This window comes from Ornithorhynchus anatinus, chromosome 3, assembly GCF_004115215.2.
Source record: "Ornithorhynchus anatinus isolate Pmale09 chromosome 3, mOrnAna1.pri.v4, whole genome shotgun sequence".
Lineage (NCBI taxonomy): Eukaryota > Metazoa > Chordata > Mammalia > Monotremata > Ornithorhynchidae > Ornithorhynchus > Ornithorhynchus anatinus.
Genome location: NC_041730.1, coordinates 9,240,064 through 9,262,385, shown reverse-complemented (window position 1 = coordinate 9,262,385; position 22,322 = coordinate 9,240,064). Strand labels below are relative to the sequence as shown.

The 22,322-nt window shown below is 40.5% G+C and overlaps 1 protein-coding gene across 2 annotated transcripts in view; it reads right to left on the bottom strand.

Moving 5' to 3' along the window:
- Window positions 1–22,322, bottom strand: part of PIK3C2A (phosphatidylinositol-4-phosphate 3-kinase catalytic subunit type 2 alpha) — a 95,934-nt gene that overhangs the window by 13,630 nt on the left and 59,982 nt on the right. For both annotated transcript variants that reach the window (XM_001509977.5, XM_029059435.2), the window contains 14 exons: window positions 20,697–20,742; window positions 20,401–20,614; window positions 19,832–19,954; window positions 17,837–18,004; window positions 14,920–15,031; window positions 13,663–13,808; window positions 10,740–10,928; window positions 10,029–10,122; window positions 9,400–9,494; window positions 8,351–8,531; window positions 7,055–7,159; window positions 5,092–5,184; window positions 4,216–4,345; window positions 1,879–2,015 (listed from right to left, as the gene is read on the bottom strand). In XM_001509977.5, the coding sequence (XP_001510027.3) occupies window positions 1,879–2,015; window positions 4,216–4,345; window positions 5,092–5,184; window positions 7,055–7,159; window positions 8,351–8,531; window positions 9,400–9,494; window positions 10,029–10,122; window positions 10,740–10,928; window positions 13,663–13,808; window positions 14,920–15,031; window positions 17,837–18,004; window positions 19,832–19,954; window positions 20,401–20,614; window positions 20,697–20,742 (1,833 nt within the window). The remainder of the gene's footprint in view (window positions 1–1,878; window positions 2,016–4,215; window positions 4,346–5,091; window positions 5,185–7,054; window positions 7,160–8,350; window positions 8,532–9,399; window positions 9,495–10,028; window positions 10,123–10,739; window positions 10,929–13,662; window positions 13,809–14,919; window positions 15,032–17,836; window positions 18,005–19,831; window positions 19,955–20,400; window positions 20,615–20,696; window positions 20,743–22,322) is intronic.

The following is a 22,322-nucleotide window of genomic DNA, read 5'->3' as shown; positions in this document are numbered from 1 at the left end:
GAAATCGGCGAGGTAAGGTGAACTGACTGAGTGCTTTAAAGCTGATTATTATGATATTCTGTTTGTTGTGGACGTGGATGGCCAACCATGGCTTGTTCTTGAGGTGTGAGGCAATCCTTTAGAAACATGATCCAGCAGGAGAGTGAAATATGTACTGGAGTGGGGAGAGACCAGAGGCAAAGAGGTCAGCAAGGAGGCTGATGCAGTAGTCACGAGGGGATAAGATAAAGGTTTGAATTAACATGGTGGCAGTTTCGACGGAGAGGAAAGGTCATATTTTAGCAATGTTGTGAAGGTTGAATGGGCAGGACTTGGTGACAATGAATATGTGCGTTGAATAAGAAAGATGACTTGAGGATAACGCCGAGGTTACTGGTTTGTTTTGTTAGAGGGGAGAATGGAGGTGCTATCTACAGTGATGGAAAAGTCATTGAGAGGAAACGGTTTGGGTGGGAAGATAAGGAGTTCTGTTTTGGATGCGTTTAGTTTGAAGGGTCAGAGGAACATCCTGGTAGAAATGTCCTGAAGGCAAAAGGAAATGCGAGATTGTACAGGAGAGAAGTCTGGGCTGGAGGGGTAAATTTGGGAATCATCTACTTAAAGATGATAGTTGAAGCCATGAGAGAGAATGCCACCTTTGGATGTTCATTAGAATTGTCTATTTTAGATAATAAAGTTCCAATTTCCTAAAATTAGAAGCAGGTTCCTAATAAATGTGACTAAATAATGGGGAGGAATCAGTTACTCAAAACAATAGCATCTCAAAATGCAAATTCTAGATTTTTCACTCCAGTGCTCTTAAGCCTAAGGTTTTCTCTTTGAATCAAGTTAATTTGTCTTATTAATATTTAGCCTCTCATGCCTACAATTCAACAGGTAAGAGTAAAAACTGCCTTCCTGCTTAACTACTCAGTAATATGGATGATCTCTGAAATTAAGTGTATAAAACCCAGCTGTCATATTTAATTTTGCTGAATTTGTAACTATTTTCTCTTTTGCCTCCTTGTGTCTCATTCTTTATGAAGTTTATGCTCAAAAAGAACCTAACGGTTAGCAGTACTCCAATCTGGTTCTTCCTTGACAGTTGATTCTCAATCATCAGCTGGGATGCAGCACTGCCTGAGGCTTTGTTCAACTATGTCTGGAGAATTTCCTCTGTCCTCTCTTCCTTTCCATTTCCTAATTCTTCCCCTGAGGGCAGGTGTTTGGTTGTCCCCTCATTCATTCTCATGTGTTCCTCCCAGCATAGCTGTGCTGAGGAGAGTTAGGAGACTGATTTTACCCCAGAACTTTGTTGTTTGTGAGCCTGTCTGGTCATCTGATTTAAAGCCCTCAATCAGCTTGCCCCCTCTACCTTATCTCATCGATCTGCTACTGTAGACCAGCCTTCACACTTCTCTTCTGCCAGTCTGCTCACTGTGTCCTGATCTCTTCCATCTCACCTCCAATCCCTTCCCCATTTCTTCCCTCTGGCATGGAACTCTTTTTCCCTCCATATATTCCAGACTACCACTCTCCCCACCTTCAAATTCTTATTAAGATCACATCTCCTCCAAGAGGCCTTCCCCGATTAAGTCCTCTTTTCCTCCAACTTCCTCTCCCTTCTACTTCATCTGCGCCCTTGGATCTGTAAGCTTGGGCACTTGGTATTGACCCACCCTCAGCTTCACAGCACCTACGTCCATATCCATAAATGATCTATTTATATTAATGTCTGTCTCCCCCTCTAGACGGTCAGCTCATTGTGGGCACGGTCCATGTCTTCCAACTCTGTTCTACGGTACCCTCCGTACTTACTTGCTCGCTCTGCTACAGTAAGTGCCTAAGTGCTCAATAAATAGCACTGATTGATCGACAATGTTGAATATAGCTTATTACCTTTTCGTATTCTTCTTCAGAGGGATTATACTTCCTCAGCCACTCTGCAAGTGGCTTATCTTTAAATGATCCTGTCACACCATATTCCACTTGGATTTTCCTGAGAGTATCTGAAGTTGGAACAAGCTCCACCATGCCTTAAACAACAAAAACATTCAAATGTACACCAGTGCCAAAAAGAGCTAATCTTTATTTCAATTTAGGCTATATTTTTCATCTGATATCTGGATGGGCACTCAGCAACCTTTACCTTTGATCAAGCTGGGCTAGTAATTGAGTGTATCAACATTTAATCACTAAATTCTTCATATTAGGCAAACCACCTGAGACCCTTTTTTGACAGCATATATTGAACTAAAGATTACAATTACAAACTAAGGAAATCGCCTTGCAGTGAAAGTGCTACCCTTTCAGGATGCAAACCTAGCCAATTTTGAAGGTCCAAACAACACTTGCTATATTTAGTTGTAAGGAACACTGATAAGCACTTGAGAAGAGGGACTATAAAAGCTGCTGGACTTGGAGGGTTTGGAGAACCAGTGAAAAAATAAAGTAAGGCAGGACTAAGACCCTTCAGGACTTAGGGCTAAGGAAGTATTTCAGGGGTTTGGAGGGGAATAGGGAATCCAAGAGGGATGCACTCAAAAAGATTTTGGTTTATTATTTTTCAACAATCGATCTTCTGAAAACTATCTGTATATGATTTGACATTACAGAGTACCTTAACATGAAGAAATCTTTAATAATAATAATAATAACAATAATAATAATAATGGTATTTCTTAAGCACTTACTGTGTACCAGGCACTGTACTAAGCGCTGGGGTGGATACAAGCAAATTGGGTTGGACACAGTCCCTGTTCCCCAGGGGGCTCACAGTCTCAATCCCCATTTTACAGATGAGGTAACTGTGGCACAGAGAAGTGAAGTGACTTGTCCAAGGTCACACAGCAGAAAAGTGGCAGAGCCAGGATTAGAACCCACTATCTTCTGATTCCCAGGCCCATGCTCTATCCACTACACCATGCTGCTTTACTCTTTCATACTTCAGCTACACATTCCATAATGGCATTATTGGTTCACCACACCTGTAATGTTAAACATAAACTTCATTTAAGTTTTTTCATTCCTATTAGGATTCCCCCCAGGCCACACCTGGTGCCCATTTCAGATTTTCTGCAAATTCAATCCAGGAACACTTGCGGGCCCTCTGAATTCATTTAGTGTTTAGAAACAATGCTTGGCACATAATAAGCACTTAACAAATAACATCATTATTATTATTAAGGATTTGAAGATCAAAAGATGGTACTGAAATAAAAGGGCTTGAGGTCTGGGATAAGGAAATGGATACAGAGAGGAGATTGATGACTCTTTATGGGAGATTCAGGGCGAAAGAGATACTTAGGGACACCGCTAAGAAAAAAATACTTTTCATTAAGGGTTGGGGAGGAAAGCGTTGAGAAGGCATCAGTTTTTACACTGAAACATTTAGCTGCTCAAAATCTGCTCTTGAGAGAAAAGGCTGGAGATCCACTCTTTCACTCTGCACCTGGCTAGAGCAGAGAGCAAAACTGATTTGACCGTTAAGACCAGGGTCTTAGGAGTCAGACTTTCCTTTGGGCTGACTACTATTTTTAATGACGTGGGCAAATATACTTTGTTCCAAACATTGGATTTCTTAGAAGTCTTTATGAATTCCTTCATTCATTCAAATGTATTTATTGAGTGCTTACTGTGTGCAGAGCACTGTACTAAATGCTTGGAAAATACAATTTGACAACAGAGACAATCCCTACCCAACGGGCTCACTGTTTAGAAATACAAGAAATTCAATATTTATTAAGCACCTACTTAATGTGGCAGAGTGCACTGAACTCGACACTTGGGAAGTAAAAGAAGAAAGAAGTGATGTGATCCCTACTGATGAGTTTACGCTCTATCTCTATAGACAGATTGTCCCAATATAAGGCACATTAGCTTACCAACTGAGAAAAAACTGCAGACTTTATCTCCTCCTTGTGAGAAACCTTAGAAGCAGCGTGGCCTCGTCAGAGGACCTGGCTTCTAATCCCAGCTCCACCACTTACCCGCTGTGTGACCACAGGCAAATCACTTAACTTGTCTGGGCCTTAGTTTCTTCATCAGTAAAATGGGGTATAAATATCTGTACTCCCTCCTACTCGGACTGTGAGCCTTAAGCGGGAAAGGGAACTTGATAAACTTGTATCTAACCCCAGCGTATAGAGCAGTGTTTGACACACAGTAAGCATTTAACAAATACAATTACTGAATTAATAGACAAGATGCCAGAGAGTCTTTTTGCTACTGCTTCACCTCGATCTTTGCCGGTTGAGAGACACTTAAAGATGACCATCCTCAGATCCAGGCCCTCCTTCAGCCAGATTTTATCCATGATCTTGATCATTTGTAAAGCCAACATATCTTGCCTAAGATCTTCACCAACCTTAGGATGGAAGAAAAAACAAAAATACTACTCCTTTAGTCATTCGAATACATTGTACCCCTCATGAGGGCTTGAAAAACAATCACTTATTTTAAATGCACTTTTTCTCTGGCCTACAGCACGGATTCTAACAAGACAAGAGAAGATAGGGATGGGGAGAAGAATGTTGGGCTTGGAAAGTTTTAAAAGATTTTCTTCCACCACAATCCAAAGCACTCAGCTCTTAATTAGCATAAGCTTAGCAGGTTGGGTTCTTTACCTTTGTAAACTTGTGCTTTCCTATTCAGAATCTAATGGTCTAAAAACTTATGAGAAATATCTTCATAAGTACTCGGCTTTCCGATGGGGATCAGGGACAGCTGGGACCAGCCATAGCTCACAGGTGATGCCAACGTCAACGGATGTGTACAGAAGGAGAGAGAGAGAGAAAGTAGATATCCTGGGGGAAAGGAGCTGAGAGTTCTCGTTACAAGACAGTGGGAAACAGAGGAGAGAATACCGTGAAAGCAGCGGAGGGACACAGTGAAAAGTGAGGGGGAAAGAAGATATATGTACAACAGCGATCCCTGAAATCATCATGTCGCAAAAGAGTCTCTGGCAGACAAAAGTTGGGCATCAACAACCCACCAGCAGTAGCCCAATAAATGAGTTGGTGAAGTTCTAAAATCTTGTGACTGACATAAGTGGACCTGAGATTGAGTTGTTCACATGAACTAATAATTTCCCAGGGAAAGGAAATAACGCACCTTAAACATGACATTGATTTCTTCTCCCATAGGATCTGCATTCACCATTGTGACTTTTAATGGAACTGCATTAGAACTGAAGAAGGAGCAGGTCTGCAAATAAATTGCACATTAGTCATCAGCATGAAGTTTTATTTGAAAGAGTGCAAATCTGTTGTGACCCCAAATACTCATATGAAGGAGGGAGGCATTGATGAAACAAACTCTTCTCAGAGGGGCTCAATTGAGAGAGAAGAGGAAAGCTGCATCCTCCCTGATTAACTGCCCGCCAATGCCTTCTTGGGGTAGTAATAATAACTGTGGCATTTAAGCGCTATGTGCCAGGAACTGTACTAAGTACTGGGGTAGATATAAGAAAATCAGATTGGACACAGTCCTTGTCCCACATGGGGCTTAAAGTGTTAATCCCCATTTTACAGATGAGGAAACTGAGACCCAGAGAAGTGAAGTGACTTGCCCAAAGTCACCCCACAGACAAGTGGCAGAGCTGGGATTAGAACCCACATCCTCTGACTCTCAGGCCAGTGCTCTTTCCACAGGGCCACGCTCTCTCTTATCTCCAAGAGATCCTTGTACTACCAGGAGATGGCCCTTTTCCAGCAGCTGGCGGAGACTAGGAAGACACTTGGGCTTTTATTCCTTCATGCCAGTCTCCTTTATTATTAATAGCTCTAGTTACACCGAGTCAAATAAGGATGTTCAGTTTAATGAGTTATTTAGGGAAAGCCTACCTACTTGACAAAGAAAAATATCTATCCAGTTAAAAAACTGACATCAGTAACTGAAGCCTATTTAAAATAAAGCATTAAGGTTGTAGGATATATTTAATGAGGAAAAAAGTCCTAATTCAGATTCATAGTGGAGAATGCATGAGACTGGGAGTCAGAGGCCTGGGTTCTAGTCCCGACTCGATCATTGGTCTTCTATGGGACCTTGAAACAGTCACTTATCTCTGTGCCTAGGATTTCGCATTTGTTAAATGGCAACATTCACTACCTTCTTTTCCCCTTCCTCAAAAGGCTATGAGGATTCTAATGTAGATACATTGACTGATTATGCTTAGGAAATATGAAAGCAATATGCAAATTCAAGGTATTATTCAAATTGCTATTTGTTATAAAGTTATAAAGTTCTGTCAGAATATTTTTTGTAAACTTTTGGCTAGAACATGATGGCTGAATTAAGGAACATTTTTCTAACATCATGAGTCTGTCCAAAAATAAATAAATAAAATATAGCACAACATAATACTGGAAGAAACTGTTGGCGCGTGTGCATAATGTCAGATCCAATGAGAAATACACGTGTTTTCCTTAATAAGGGGTTCGGCAAAACACTGTCCCTGAGGTTCTCCAATAACCATTTCTAGAGTAACCAGATTTTACATTCTAGAAACAAAATCTAAGTGACATGAAAGGATCACACAACCGCTGAATGCTGACCAATCTGTTTCGGAGCCAAAGTTTACAGGCTTTGACAAGTGTGTGTGGGCAAACCCAACCATAAAGTATATATTCTTTCCTATTTTTAAGGTCAGAAATAGGCAGAGAGGCATATTTTGTTGTGTAATTTAGGTGGTTTGGACCTTATTGGAAGGGAGGAAAGAGAGACGAGGAAAAATAAGATCAAAATAACAATAATAGTGATAATGAGTATTTGTTAAGTGCTGACTATATATGCCAGGCACTGTACTAAGCGCTGGGTGGATATGAGCAAAGAGGGTTGGACACAGTGCCTGTCTCAAACGGGGCTCACAGCTTTAACCCCCATTTTACAGATGAGGTAATTGAGGTACAGAGAAGTTAAGTGACTTGGCCAAGGTCACAGAGCAGAGAAGTGGCAGAGTTGGGATTAGAATGCATGACCTGACTCCCGGGGCCATGGTCTACCTAGTAGGACATGCTACTTCTCTAAAAAGATGGGGAAGCGGATATTGAAGAGAGACCCAAAAACTACTTTGTACCTTTATATTCAGTTCTTTTGCCACAAGGCTTGGATTGAGAGGAAGACGGCACCTATTCCTTAAGAAAAATGACTGTACCCGTTCCATGCCCCCTTGGAGGACAACCTGCGGACAAAGACATATTTATGACGTTCATACTGCAGAAGCAAAGTGCTTGTTTTGGGGTCGCTAAAATATAACCCTCCAGGACCAGGTACATTTCTGGATTTTATTTCTTCTCTTCACACATACAAAAAGAAAACGAAACTCTACGTTCCTTACTTAATCGGGAAGTCAGTGTTAGAGCCCTGTCGAGCCTCAATTTTTCCAACTTGGCTCAACAGAACCTGGCCCTGACCTTGTTCTGCCTAGACTACGTTAATAACTACTGTTACGTGACTGACTAGCTCCCAAGGGTGGAGGTGCCGCATCCCTAAGTGTGCATGAAGTGTAAGTGATGGGGATTGCAGGTTATGGCAGTCCATGACGAAAGCCAGGCGTGGGAACTGTACTGCCTAGGAATGGCCCAGAAATATGGCAGGACATGAATTCTGGCCATATTTGGATCTGCAGTTCCATGTCTTGGCTTGTGCCCTTCACACAGGGGCTAGTTTGTCCTCCAGAGACTTCCTTGAGCCTCTTGGTCCCGCAGCAGAGGGGGGCCAGGGGATAAGTAGTATTTCGGTAGGGCAAAGCCTGGAGGTGGCCTGTAACAATATGCAAAAAATAGCATCAGGGATCCCAAAACACGCTTGAAGGGGGTGCGTTATCTGCTATGATTCCACGGTGTCCTTCGGCAACTGCTAATGCTCACTTGGCATTAGACGTGGCCCACGGAGAACAAGGAAACAACATTTTCAAAGGAAAATTTATCTCCCAAAATGTTCACTTATGCAAACACACTAATTCCTTCTTAAATGCAGACAAGCCCATATATTATTTCCCCTCTTGGAATTTCAGAGACGAGCACAGTTTCATGTAGGAACAAAATTACACAGTTCTAAAATGTGGTAAACATTTACAGAGGACTTATCGACTTCCGTAAAAGTAATGCAGGCGCATTAAATTTCAACTTCTGTGATAGCCTCATAAAAGCTTGCTCCATGGGTTTATTTCCTCCTATAATTTGGGTCATACATTGGTCTTAACTTGAGGCTCCTCCAGTAGGCAAAGAAGTTTGACAAATATCGTTAAATTCCAATGTGGTGTTCAAATGAGAAGTCCCTCGGGGGGAACTAATGAGCTACTAAAATACCTGCCAGCCATATTCCCAACAGAAGCAAGACCACATCCGTCGCCTGGCTTACACAAACGTACCTGCCTTGCTGATCCACTAGCCTGCCGCACTTTTTCTGCTACTACTCCTAAGAGTTGGACCAGTCTTGTTTGTTTTGCCAGTTCTTCTCTTAGACCTCTTCCTCCAACTGACAGGAAGGCACCAAGGATATGTTCATAGCGCACCCCAAACTGGGCATCATGCAGGGCATCCTTTAGAAGCCTAAAATTTCAAGGGCCTAAAAATCAGTGATTCTACTTTCAGCAAAATAGCTTCACTCCCTTAAAAGTGTCTTTTTTAACCATGCAATAGTCAAGGAACCGTAAAACTACAAAAATCAAACGTTCAAAAGACAGCATTCAAAAGTCGTTATATGCCTCGCATCTTTTTGGGTTGAGGTTCCCTTTGCTTAATCAGCTCTTCCCCACCTACCTTATTTCTCTTATCTCCTACTACTATCCATCCTGCACGCTTTGCTCCTCAAACACCAACTTACTCATTGTACCTCCATCTCAACTTTCTCACCCCCGACTTCTTGCCCCTTTCTTCCCCCTGGCCTGGAACTCCCTCTCCCTTCATGTTTCAGAAGACACTCTCCCCATCTTCAAAGCCCCACTAAAACCACACCTCCTCCAAGAGGCCTTCCCTAACTAAGCCCTCACTTCCCCACCTGCCCTCCCTTCTGCATCACCTATGAACTTGGGTTTGTACCCCTTAAGCACTTTGACTCTCACCCCACAGCATTTACATACAACTCCGTCTGCAATTTTGATATCTGTTTCCCTGGGTAGTCTTGTAAGCTCTTTGTGGGGAGAGATCACATCTACCTACTCTGTTGTATTATACTCTCCCAAGCACATCGTACAGTGCTCTCTACTTAAGCATTCAATACCATTTATTGATTGATTGAACCAAGAGAGCCGTATTTAGCTTTCCATATTAATTTAATGAGATTGCAACATCTATAACATCCTACATGGGCAGCAAATTAAGACTGAAAGTTTTCCTTAGGCCATACTATTAAAGTCACCTTCAAAAATAACACACAGTAAAAATGCAGCCGCTTAAGAAATCAAATCCTTATTCTTACCAATATAAATAATGGGCTATCCGGATATTTCCCAAAGCCCTTGCCAAGAGAAATCTCACTAAGGCGCTATCCAGGTAGATTTCATATTTCAAAGCCTTTGGATTAAAACAAAAACAAAAACAACTGTCAGGAAGTGGCCAAACTGTTGCTTTACTCCGAGTAGAGGTCTTACAAAAAAACTCACATTTTAAGGTTATTAAAAGAAAACCAAATGGGAGACTTCATATTTAAAAGCTTTTGAGAAAGAAAACAACTGTCAGAAAATCATGAGGCCAACACATTCACAGAAGGTATTATCATCACCATATAAATAATGACAAAAATGAAAAGAGCAGACAGTAAGGAGCTGAATCAAAACCAAACAGCAAGTTAGTAATAGAGCAGAACAAACAATTCTGGACTCAATGCCACTCTCCTTGCCAAGAATCAATTTTCAAGTGCGGCTGAATCTTAGATTCCTATGATTTTATGGGTAACATCTCTTTTGCAAAGAAAAATACTTATATTATTGCGGTTCCACTCTAATTCCATCACTAAACACTCCAGTACCAATAGGTTTAATAAGTCTCAGAGAGTCCGAGGAAGCTTCTAGCAAATGAGAAAGGTGAGCACAGTATGTAATCACTCACTTGCACAAACTGTGGAAGGAAATCTGCTAATTCGTCATCACTAATTGCCTCAATCCAATTCACAGCTATCGTTCGCACCTCTTGATCAGCAAACCTGGGAAGATACCAAAGGAGTTATAGTAAATATGGATTTATTTATGATGTCATATGGAAAATATAATTTCAATACATTTTTATAAATGGATATTTTTAGCTCTCTGAATCTGAATCCAAAAATGGGACCATGATCCATAAAGACATTTTAACTAAGGATATCTTTTTAAATTGTTAGTGGCAATTTTTTAAGATATTTTCTTGCTATCGATTTACCTAGCCTCATTAAACACTAATATCTGAAAATGTCTCCATAAAAGAGCATTCAAATTTTGGTTTTATTGAATGCTAAAAAATTCCAAATCCTCCCAAAAAATTACCTTTTCCACAAGGTAATAAACTTTTTATTTGCAAAGACTTTTACAGTGTAATAAAAATGTTTCATTCCAGCAATGCAGAACAAAATGAAACCTTACAAATCAGTTCACTATCAAAATAAAGAGCACTGTGTCTATAATACTGTGACCAAACTGTTTATTCCAACCACCTGAGCCCTTAGCACAGTGTAGAGGACCTAATAAATGAGTAACATCATAAACAATCATTATCTTACCCCGGCCTATGTTAGGAGAGTTTAAATAAAACTGAATATACATGTTTTAAACCCTTTGGACTTACTTCGAATCCAACAGTTCCAATGCAGTCAGTGGAGGCAGGGGAGGCCACTGCTGAAGCAATGAGTATGTTTTGGAAAGATTTTCCCATTTCCAGTTTGGGGCACTAGCTAATATTTTGGGAAGACTGTTCGAGTGCTTAAGGCAATAATGGCGCTTTTCCCATAGAAAGGCTTTATCTTCTTTAGAAAGTCTGTCGATAGAAGAAAATCAAATTTGCTCTCGGTTATTTAACAGTGATTTAGCTACAGAAGACACCACCAGGTCCCTCCCAGTGGTCCAAATCAAATTACCAACAAAGACACTATTTCATGACTTAATTACAACCACCTTCGGGTAGAACCATTGCACAAACCAGTAGAAGCGATGAAGAACTTGATTAAATAATAGTTGCTCAAATTGGACTGCAAGTGGAACTGTCTTAAGGTAATTTGAATGTAATGAACCAAAACTAGAATTTGGTCAAGATAGTACATGCATGCTGTGGAATTGCAGTAATCATCATTCTAAAGCATGGGTCTAAGAGTCAGAAGGATCTGGGTTTTAAACCTGACTCTGCCAAATGTCTGCTATGTGACCTTGGGTAAGCAATTCACTTCTCTGTGCCTCAGTTACCTCATCTGTAAAATGGGGATTAAGATTATGAGCCTCATGTGGGACAGGTACTGTGTTCAATTCGATTTGCTTGGATCCACCCCAGTGCTTAGAACAGTGCCTGGCATATGGTAAATGCTCAACAAATACCACAGTTATTAGTATTATTACTATAGCAGCATCGCCTTGAATTTTTGAGTTAACTTTCTTCTGACAGGGTCAATCCAATAGCAACTTGTGTTTAAATAAAGAAAAAAACAAAAACAAAATATTTTTAAAACAAAACCAGCAGCAGTGAATTATTCTTCAAGCCAGAGGGGAGACAGTCATTCTGATGGGGTATTTATATATTTTCTCCCAATCCCAATGAGCAATGGTTAGGTTACAATTTCAGAATGCACTTGAGATGATTACATTTTGGGGATTATTCTAGCTTTAGGCATTCTAGTTCAGATTCAGAATCTAAGATTAATGCTGAACTTTGAAAACCAGAATCAAACATTCCATAACCAATATGAAAACAGCACTATGAGCTTTCAACATCTGGCACAGGGATTTCCGCATGTCTTCTCCAGAGGAGGATTTTGCTCCTCATTTTAGATGGACGTGGCAGTGGCAAGTCACCTTTTGCCAAGTAGAACAATTTATGGCCCAGGTATGTGAATGATTTAAACAGATAAAATTCTTCACTTGTTTTAATGTAGACATTGTTATAAAACAAGCAGCAGCATTGACCTAGTGGAAAGAGCACAGACCTGGGAGAATGAGGACCGGGGTCCTAATCCTGACTGCCAACTGCCTGCTGTGTGACCTTGGGCAAGTCACTTAACTTCTCAGTGCCTCAGATGTCTTATCTGTAAAATGGGGTCTGAATTCCTGTTCTCCCTCCTACTTGGATTATGAGGCCCACGTGGGACAGGAACTGTGTCCAATCTGATTGACTTGTATCTGCCGCTACAATATAAGTTCATAACTTATAGAACAAGTTCATAATAATGAACTTAGAAGAGTGTTCATTATTAGTAGCATTGTAATATAATATTATAATATTAATAATAGTAACTTTGGTATTTGCTAAGTACTTACTACGTGCCAAGTACTGTACTAAGCACTGGGGTACAAATGAGATAATCAAGTCCCACATGAGGCTCACAGTATAAGTACAGGATGGCTTCAAAGCTCTCCATCCCCTGGCCCCCTCCTACCTCACCTCCCTTCTCTTCTCTACAGCCCAGCCCGCACACTCGCTCCTCTGCCACTCACCTCCTCACTGTCCCCCGTTCATGCTTATCCCGCTGTCGACTCCTGGCCCACGTCCTACCGCTGACCTGGAATGCCCTCCTTCCTCACATCCCCCAAACTCTCTTCCCGTCTTCTCTCTTCCCTGAGAGCTCAGCTCCTCCAGGAGGCCTTCCCAGACTGAGCCCTCCCTTTCCCTTTGCCCCTTCTTTCCTCCCATTGCCCTTACTCCCTCCCTCTGCTCTAACCCCTTCCCCTCCCCACAGCACTTGTGTATATTTGTATATATTCATTACTCTGTTTATTAATGATGTGCATATATCTATGATTCTATTTATCTATTTTGATGGTGTTGATAATAATAATAATAATGTTGGCATTTGTTAAGCGCTTACTATGTACAGAGCACTGACTAAGTGCTGGGGTAAATACAGGGTAAACAGGTTGTCCCACATGAGGCTCACAGTCTTAATCCCCATTTTACAGATGAGGCAACTGAGGCCCAGAGAAGTGAAGTGACTTGCCCACAGTCACACAGCTGACAAATGGCAGAGCTGGGATTCAAACCCATGATCTCTGGCTCCCAAGCCCGTGCTCTTACGCTGCTTCTCTTGATGCCTGTTTGTTTTGTTTTGCTGTCTGTATCCCCCTTTTAGACTGAGCCCATTGTTGGGGAGGGATTGTCTCTATCTGTTGCCGAATTGTACACTCCAAGCGCTTAGTATAGTGCTCTGCACACAGTAAGCACTCAATAAATAGGACTGAATGAACAGGTACTGACTCCTCATTTTGCAAATGAGGGAATCGAGGTACAGAGAAGTGAACTGAATTGCCCAAGGTCATGCCGCTGGTAAATGGCAGAGCTGAGATTAGAACTCAGGTTCTCTCATTTTCAGGCCTGCGCTCTTTCCACTAGGCCACGCTGCTTCTGCTTGACACACAGTAAACGCTTAACAATTACTTTAAAAAAAACAAACTAGGATTCAATTGTAGAAATAAAACCTTTGTAATCCCAGTTTAATAAAAAAACAACCCACCCTCATTATGAGTTCATTATTAGACCTGTCGTAGCTTAAAGTCCATAGAAAACATACCCAATTGGAGAGTCTTTGCAAAGGATGGCAAGTAGCTTTCCCTTTGCATCTTTTTCCAGGATTTCCAAGCACTGCTGCTGTACAGAGCAACTCCCAGCTTGAGGAGTTGTGTAGAGAATATCAAAATCAGAGGAAGGAAAGTCAACCTTTAGAAATTAAATAAAAGTCAATCTTTAGCTATCCATTTGCAAGCAAAGATTCCATAAATTTACCATAAATCCCTTCTGCAACTTTGATAAAAGGGAATCTCTTCAGTAGCAGTGAATGCTTACCTGAAATTCAGGAGTTTTACAATTTTCCACAAATTATGACTTACCATCTTGTTTGGTCCTTCTCAGATAAATAATAATAATAATAATGTTGGTATTTGTTAAGCGCTTACTATGTGCCGAGCACTGTTCTAAGCGCTGGGGTAGACATAGGGGAATCAGGTTGTCCCACGTGGGGCTCACAGTCTTAATCCCCATTTTACAGATGAGGGAACTGAGGCACAGAGAAGTTAAGTGACTTGCCCAGAGTCACACAGCCGACAAGTGGCAGAGCTGGGATTCGAACTCATGAGCCCTGACTCCAAAGCCCGTGCTCTTTCCACTGAGCCACGCTGCTTCTCCATAATAATGTTGGTATTTGTTAAGCGCTTACTATGTGCAGAGCACTGTTCTAAGCGCTGGGATAAACACAGGGGAATCAGGTTGTCCCACGTGGGGCTCACAGTCTTAATCCCCATTTTACAGATGAGGGAACTGAGGCACAGAGAAGTTAAGTGACTTGCCCACAGTCACACAGCTGACAAGTGGCAGAGCTGGGATTCAAACTCATGAGCCCTGACTCCAAAGCCCGTGCTCTTTCCACTGCGCCACGCTGCTTCTCAGCTGTGTGTCTGTGGGCAAGTCACTTCACTTGTCCCACGTGGGGCTCACAGTCTTAATCCCCATTTTACAGATGAGGGAACCGAGGCACAGAGAGGTTAAGTGACTTGCCCACAGTCACACAGCTGACAAGTGGCAGATAAACGAACCACTCGTTTCTATCTGCATCCCAAAGGTCTGCCTTGTGACTAAAATGTGCTTAAGAGGATTGTCTATCCTTATGCCTCTTAACAAAATAGCATTTGGACTGGATGCAGGTATGAGGTATGAAATCGGACCAGGGGAGTCTCTCTGGTACATATAAAGCAAGCTGCTGCTTTCTACCCCAACAATAAAGTATCTATTTACTATGTGCACTGAACAATTCGGTGCCAAAGAAAAACATTACCTGCAACACTATTCTTTCCATCAGGTGTCCTTTTTTGTGTACTATTCCAGGGGGAGGATATGTCTGTGCTGAAGTCCAAAGGTGCAAAAGCTTAGTTCCGCAGGTTAATACACTAAAACGCAAAAAAGGCAGTTAGACAAAGGAGAAGAATTTCAAAAACTGTCCCTTACTTTCATTTTAAAAATGAAATTCAACCCTGACTCACCACATACAAAACAAAGTTATTTTGATGGCTCATTAAGTGGTGCCTTAGAGTCAACAACTACTGTGCAAACGTCCACTGGCTGCATTCGCAGTGAAGCAGGCAACCCAAAGAAGTAATGCAATCCATCACTATTACAAAAAAAGAGGAGATTTAAAAGAAACCAGCTTTAAAGAATCACAAATCTTTAGGTAAACCTTTGGAGGGGAGATAGAAGTTGAGTGGAAAAATGTTCTTTCAATAATAAACAATTTTTGTTTGTTTTTTGAAAATGGGCCTTTAATGATAAAAGTGCTGTATACATATTCAACTGGGTTGCCAATGGTGGAGAAGTTAAATGTATGGTTAAATGCATTCTCACGAGCTCCACTTAAGTGCTTTACAATACTACCCAAACCATGAGGCAGGGGAGTATTGTAACATACCAGAATAACAAATACCCAATTTTCCAAGTTTTTCTTCAATTTTCGACCACATACAGGAAGAGGAACCTAGAAGGTGAGAGAAAGTCCCCTAAAAGTAGGTCCCACTCTGCTCCTCACCACCCACCCACCTTTCCCCTTCTCCTACCATCCAATTCTCCTCATGGTTTGGTCATCCCTTATCTTCACATAGGCGAATTTAAAAGGTTTACTTTGGTTCTAGGGTCATTTGGGGGCTGATTACAATTAAAGCCTCCGACATGAACAAATAGATTTGCTCATCTGCAGAAGACTGAAGTAGTTAACGAAGCCACTTGATCCAGGAAGAAAAAATCTATTTTACCTCCTATCTTTGCCAGGCCCCTGTCAACTCCTTGTTCATTTAATTCAGATCTAAGTCAAACCCCTTCCAAAACCCCACTTCATTGCAAGCACTTCCCAATCTGGCTTGCTGTTCTGCTACAACACAGTAGCACTCTTTGACTCTCTGACATTCTAGTTAACAGCAATTTCTAGAAGGCACTTGTTATTGATGCTGCCTCAAATGCAGCTGGGATGTTTGGCATCTATTCTTTAAATGGCCCGGCCTGGATTCAATCCATCGCTGGGACCCCGCCAAAGTCGGGTGGCTGGCATTTCTACACCTACGGCATTCAAGTAATTCAGGCATCCTCAATCACTGTGGTACAGCAGTTGGCCAAATACCATTTGGTGGGAGTTTTCATTTTCACCAATGTACAGATGAAATTGGCATTCACCTCCTCCTTGATGTTTGAAACTCTTGAAAAGCGAAATGCTATGTTGCTAGCACACCCTCAGTGCACCATCTTATCGTCTCTTGCATGTTCTAACAGCAAATAGATCTGAACTGCCCAAAGATATAATGAAATTTTCCACTCTTTCCCTTAAATGCTTTTGGGTCACTTGGATTGTTTCGAAACTAACCCTGCCAAATTCAAGACTTCCAAACTGCTTGAGTTCCCAAAGGGGGAGAATTTATCAATGCATTTATCAATGCATTTTAGCTTGTAAAAACTAATAGAAATGATCAAAACAAATATGTAATTTAAGTGTGAGAAAAATGATTTCATACCAGATCAACAGGTTGAGTAGAAAAGGGAAACAAAATGTAGTTTTACGGATAAATTAGATGTTTTCATTTGTCATTTAAGAGAAACGGAATAATTTATTGAGAAAAAAATTTTTTCATAGCTATTATGAACTCATTTAGAAACATCTGATTAACAGTGAAGTTCAGTAAACACAAACTAAAATACTGCAATAACAGTATTAGGTTAGATTCCTTCTGGATTAAGAATTCAATATTAAGCATTTTCAAAATAGTCTGAAGTGTCTTGGGATCTAAAGCAAAGATTAGTGAATTTTCAAACTCTTTGTTACTTGAAGGAACAAATTTGAAAAACATCCCCCAAAGCATATTTCTGCAATGTGCTGTCGGTTCAGTAGAAAGCCTGAAAATTAAGTGTCCCAAGGACATTTCCACTCCTCAGTTCCATTTACAGTGAAGCTCTTGTTTTCCTAGGTGCTCTGAAGTTTCTCTAATCCACTCCTTTAGAAAGTAATGTGGCATATCTAGAAGGGGAGACGGATTTGTGTAGTAGCAGAGAAGTTGAGGGAAGTTGAGTGGCATTACTTTCCACAATGGAGAGAGCCAATACACTGCAGGTTGATACAAAAGATAAAGGTTTTGTCTTGGGGTAGTCTGGGGGTGGAAGGGTACGGGATCTGGGACAACCCACTGACCAGTGAGGAATAAAGGCAATAAAGGCACTTGATCCCAGGGCATTTTGAAGGTGCGGTGGGAAGAGCAGGGCTTAATTCATGCTGAAAGCAAGGAGGACACTTCTGGCCCCAGTACTAGAAGGAATAGCACTAAGATAGTACCTATCTCCTACTACCTCTGCGTCTTCAAAACCTCTCCCAACTCTCAGTGTGCTGGAGGCAAAGAAGCAATAGGAGGGGTCGTGGTATTTAGAGACTGCCGCTTCTCCTACGATAAAATTAAGTACTGAGAGAATATGAAGTGTGTGCGTGGGGGGGAGTGGCGGGGGGGGGGGGGGGCGGCTTGGAGAAAGAAAGGAGAGATGTTTAGCTAGGTCTATCAGGGAATCAAGTCTTTGGTAATAGGAATTCAAAATTAGAGCATTTTAAGATATCGAGCAGCTCTATAAGGTCCACTGGGCTTTGTTACAACAATTCTGGGTCAAATCCTATCACAAAGAGGAGATAAGCAAGCAAAGTAAACAATTAGCATAATTCAGCTAACACTTACCGTTTAAAATCAAAAAGAGGTAAGGAAACTTTGCCTAGCATCTCTGGACCCTTTCTTTGTTTATTAGAATCAGGGGAACTTCCACTGTTTTGACTTAAAATTCCATAGAGCGTAAGGTGTAAAACTGATTCTAGTGGTAACTGTGATATCTGGATGGGGAAAATTATTCTGTAGAAACAGAAAAGAACAGTTACTGATTATGAGAACTAGATGAAAAATTTAATACACACAAAACTATCAACATGTTATTAATGGGTAAAAATTCAAAATCCAATTATCCTCAAACTCTCAAACCACTTTATACTCAGAGGCAGGTTGTCTATGTAAAATTAATATTTATAGAATACCAATCCATCACAGCCTTTCCTACAAACACAGATCATATTTAGTGGGACAAGATAGTTGGCTGGTCTCTGATTTTGTGTTGGAGATTTATATACTCAACATCAAAGGCTAAATTTCTTAATACAAAAAAAAAAAGGGAAAGTCCATTAACATTTAAATTGCCTCCTGTTATTTCCCACAATGTTATTTACAAAAATAGCTGTTGCTTGGATATGAAGTAAAACTATTAATAGGGAGGCTTCTTATCTAGGTGTCTAAAATAACCAATGTGTCAGTCATTTCGTGTCACGTAGACACAATTTGGTGGCTTGTTGCATTATAGCATTTGCTATCCATAAGTGTTTCACAATCTCCCAAAGTTATTGTTTTCACATCATCTAATTTCTAACTGCTGTGTGTTATGCTGATCCTTTTTCTGCTGCTCTCTTTCAATTATCCACTGTTATGCCATATCGTACGAGGATTTTTTTCATTGTGTTTTGAAAGTGTTTCACCTGTCCGCATTGCATAGTTATCCCATTTCAGTTCATCAAAGAGCAGCTGCCTGGATATCCTGCTGTAGCCCCTTCTCCTCACATGTTACTAAAATATATTTTTTTTAACTATTGCTATAAGGGCTGGACACTTATTATCATTATCATTACTAGTATTTGTTAAGCTCCTACTATGTGTCAAGCACTGCTCTAATCAGGTTGGATAGAGTCCCTGTCCCATACGGGGCTCACAGTCTAGGGAAGAGGGAATCGGATCTAATCCCCATTTTACGGTTGAGGAAACAAACACAGAGAGGTTAAGTGACTTGACCATGGTCCCACAGCAAGCGACTAGCAGAGCCAGGATTAGAACCAGGTCGTTTATATTGTGAGCCTATTGTTGGGCAGGGATTGTCTCTATCTGTTGCCGAGTTGTAAATTCCAAGTGCTTAGTACATTGCTCTGCGCATAGTAAGCACTAAATAAATACGATTGATTGATTCCTAGACTCGCGCTCTTTCCACTATGCCATGCTGCTTCTCACTACTGGCATTAGGTGGAACCCCTTCAGCTCTCAACCTAAACACTGTTAATAGGGTCAAAGTTTAGAAATCCATCACATGGAAGAGGAAAGAGTCTTTCAGGATAATAGAAATAAGCTAAAAAATAATTAAACCAAATAAAAACCTGTTCTACACCAGTTAATACTGTAGGAAATTAAATTCTTTTAACTAAAAAGTATCCTTTCTACATCTGACAATTTTGTACTCTACAAAGTAAATTTGAAATGCTTAGGTTTACAAAGATAAAGCCATACTAAATGACTAACTTCTCAGCAATTTCACTGACTTAGGATTTATATGTCTTCTCCTTAAGGAAAACTGAAATAAACAATCCATACTAAGCATTTTATAATTAAGAGTTGGAAAGAGTCTTAAGAAGTCTCAATCAATCAAAGATTTATTGAGCACTTACTGTGTGCAGAGCAATGTACTAAGTAAGCACTTGGCAGAGTGTAATAGAACAGAGTTGTTAGGCATACTACCTGCCCACAGTGAGGTTCTAGTCTAGAGTTTACTGTCTCCTGATCCAACCCTGGACTAAGCACATTTCCAACTACAAGGATGTAAAAACATGTTTTATACTATGAGATATTAAAGCTGGAGATATCACTTACAGTTCATCCCATTTAATCAGATAGAAGAAATTCTTATACGTGCCAACTTTCTTCGAATGAATAGGCTTAAAGAGATCTTTCCCATTGTGAGTCAGAGAACAAATTAAGTAATATTTTTCATAACTGGGGAGAGAAAAGTGAAATTAGCTTTTTATTTTAATAGCATATAACCAGTATCCATTAAAAAAATTCCTCATGTCCTTGGTTATTTCTTGCTAAGAAGCACTGTAAGATTTACATGCAAGTGTAAATCATTTCTATTTATGTGGGGAAAAAATGGGAACAAAAGCATATTAATGATCTGTGAAATCTTTTTTAACATCAGCCAATGCTACTGCCATTTCCCTCCCCACTTGCTTCTTTGCACAGAAAGAGTATACATTTAGACGTTACCATAAACAAGAAAATCCACCTATTTTTTTTTTTTTAATGAAGATTTGATTATATTGGTTATATTGGGTAAGAGGACTTTTGCGGGGGACCACGAAATAAGTGTTGTACCTAGGTTCGGACTTGGCAGTTTTTTCTGTTGTTCGTATGGGATATGTTTGATAGAAGGAGTTACTCACTTTGCTACCCAACCAGTAAAAATTCCATGAGCGGCATATACTGTAAACTGGAGTTGCTCCGATGTGGTCCATGCTTCTTTAGTGCTCCTACCACTTTCTGCAGCGTCTGCAAGGCTTATTCCAGAAGAGCTGGCATGGAGCTTAAGAAGATCGTAGATTGCTGCAGTCAGCTGGTTTATGCTCACTTGAACAGGGTTGTCGGGACACAGTGAGCCTAGGTTAAGAAAGAGGTTTTAAAGAATTACTCTGAAAAAAGAAAACACACCTAACAGAAGATTCATTTTAAATAAACTTACCGCCAGTTGAACTCCTACTGGCGCTACTTCCCGATTTTGAAGTTACCTACAGCATAAAGAAGAATGGATTGAGAAAACAACCCAGATCAACATAATTTCATTTTGGAGAAAATTCTGGTTCAACTTTACAAGCTGTGTGGCTTAATCACAGTCACATTAAGCAATAATTATCATATAAATGATCTAAGCAAAGATATGAGAACAGGATCATTGTTTGCCTATTTTTGGAGTAAAATTCAAAAATATCTAGAGGGGAACACTTTGGAAGTAAAGACAGTCCTGTACTCATCTGAACTAGAGCTGAAAGTCCTGTTTGATGCTGCTTTTACAATGAGTTTACCTTTGAATCAACATATCATTTTACTACCATTACACCACCTGTACAGTTTACCCTGAAGACTTGTGTCATATGCTGCTTTGTGGTCAGTTGGAGACTTTCCCCTATATAATGTTTGTGCTATACATAATTGCTCTGTTACCACATCTTTGATACTTGCCTTATACTAGAGAATTCTAATCCTCTGCATTTTTTTAAAACAAAAAATTACCTAAAATAGGGTATACCGAACATAGTAATAATGATTGTATTTTCTAAGTGGTTACTAGGTGCCAGGAACTCTACTAAGTGCTGGGGTGAGTACAAGCAAATCAGGTTGGACACAGTCCCTGTTCCATGTGGGGCTCACAGTTTCAATCCCCATTTTACAGATGAGATAACTGAGGCCTAAAGAAGTGAAGTGAGTTGTCCAAGGTCATATAGCAGACAAGTGGAGGAGTCGGAATTAGAACCCATGACCTTCTGACTCGCAGACCCTTGCTCTATTATGCCATGCTGCTCTGTTGGCTATTTATGCCAGAATTTTGGAGGTTTAATTTTACTGTACATTTAGAAAACGAGATCTTGACAGGCACTGGTCTTGTTGGATTCTGGTTTGATATTTAAGATGTGTGGCTTAAGTATGAGTTTTGTCCTTTACATATTGGAGTGAAACAAAATTTTAAGACAATTTTCTAGAATCAAGTGTCCATGAACAGAATTAAAAGGGCTGAGCTGCTGTGCCAAACCATAATTTAAGGTCAGAAAGAAGATACGTCAAACTCTCCTACTGTAATAGAGAGAATGGGATAGTTCACCATTTCAGTTGTTAACTTTATACCCCAAAATTACGATAGCCCATGCAACTCTAGACTGTAAGCTCATGGGTAGAGAACGTGCCTCCCAAATCTACTGCACAATACTCCCCCAAGTGCTTATTACAGTGCTCTACAAACAATACGTGCTCAATAAATACCCCTAACTGCACTTCTGAAGACATGGGGTATACCTGTGCCCTGCACTGATTGCAGAATAGTTTTAAAGAACAGTCCAATTCATTCAGAAATTACTCCAAAGAAGAGAGTTTGGGGCCATTATTACCAGCCAGCTTTGAAAGTTCAATAACACTCAACAAATATTGCAATCGCATTCTGGGAAAATACTGCATCTCCCAAGACACAATTGAAAAATTATTATATCAAGGGGAGGGTGAAGTGCTCAAGATTAGGTGTGGCTGGTGGGTTCAACGGATTTTCAAGACCTCCCATTTGTGGTTCAGCTCTCCAAGGGGAGCTAACGTCAATTTGAAT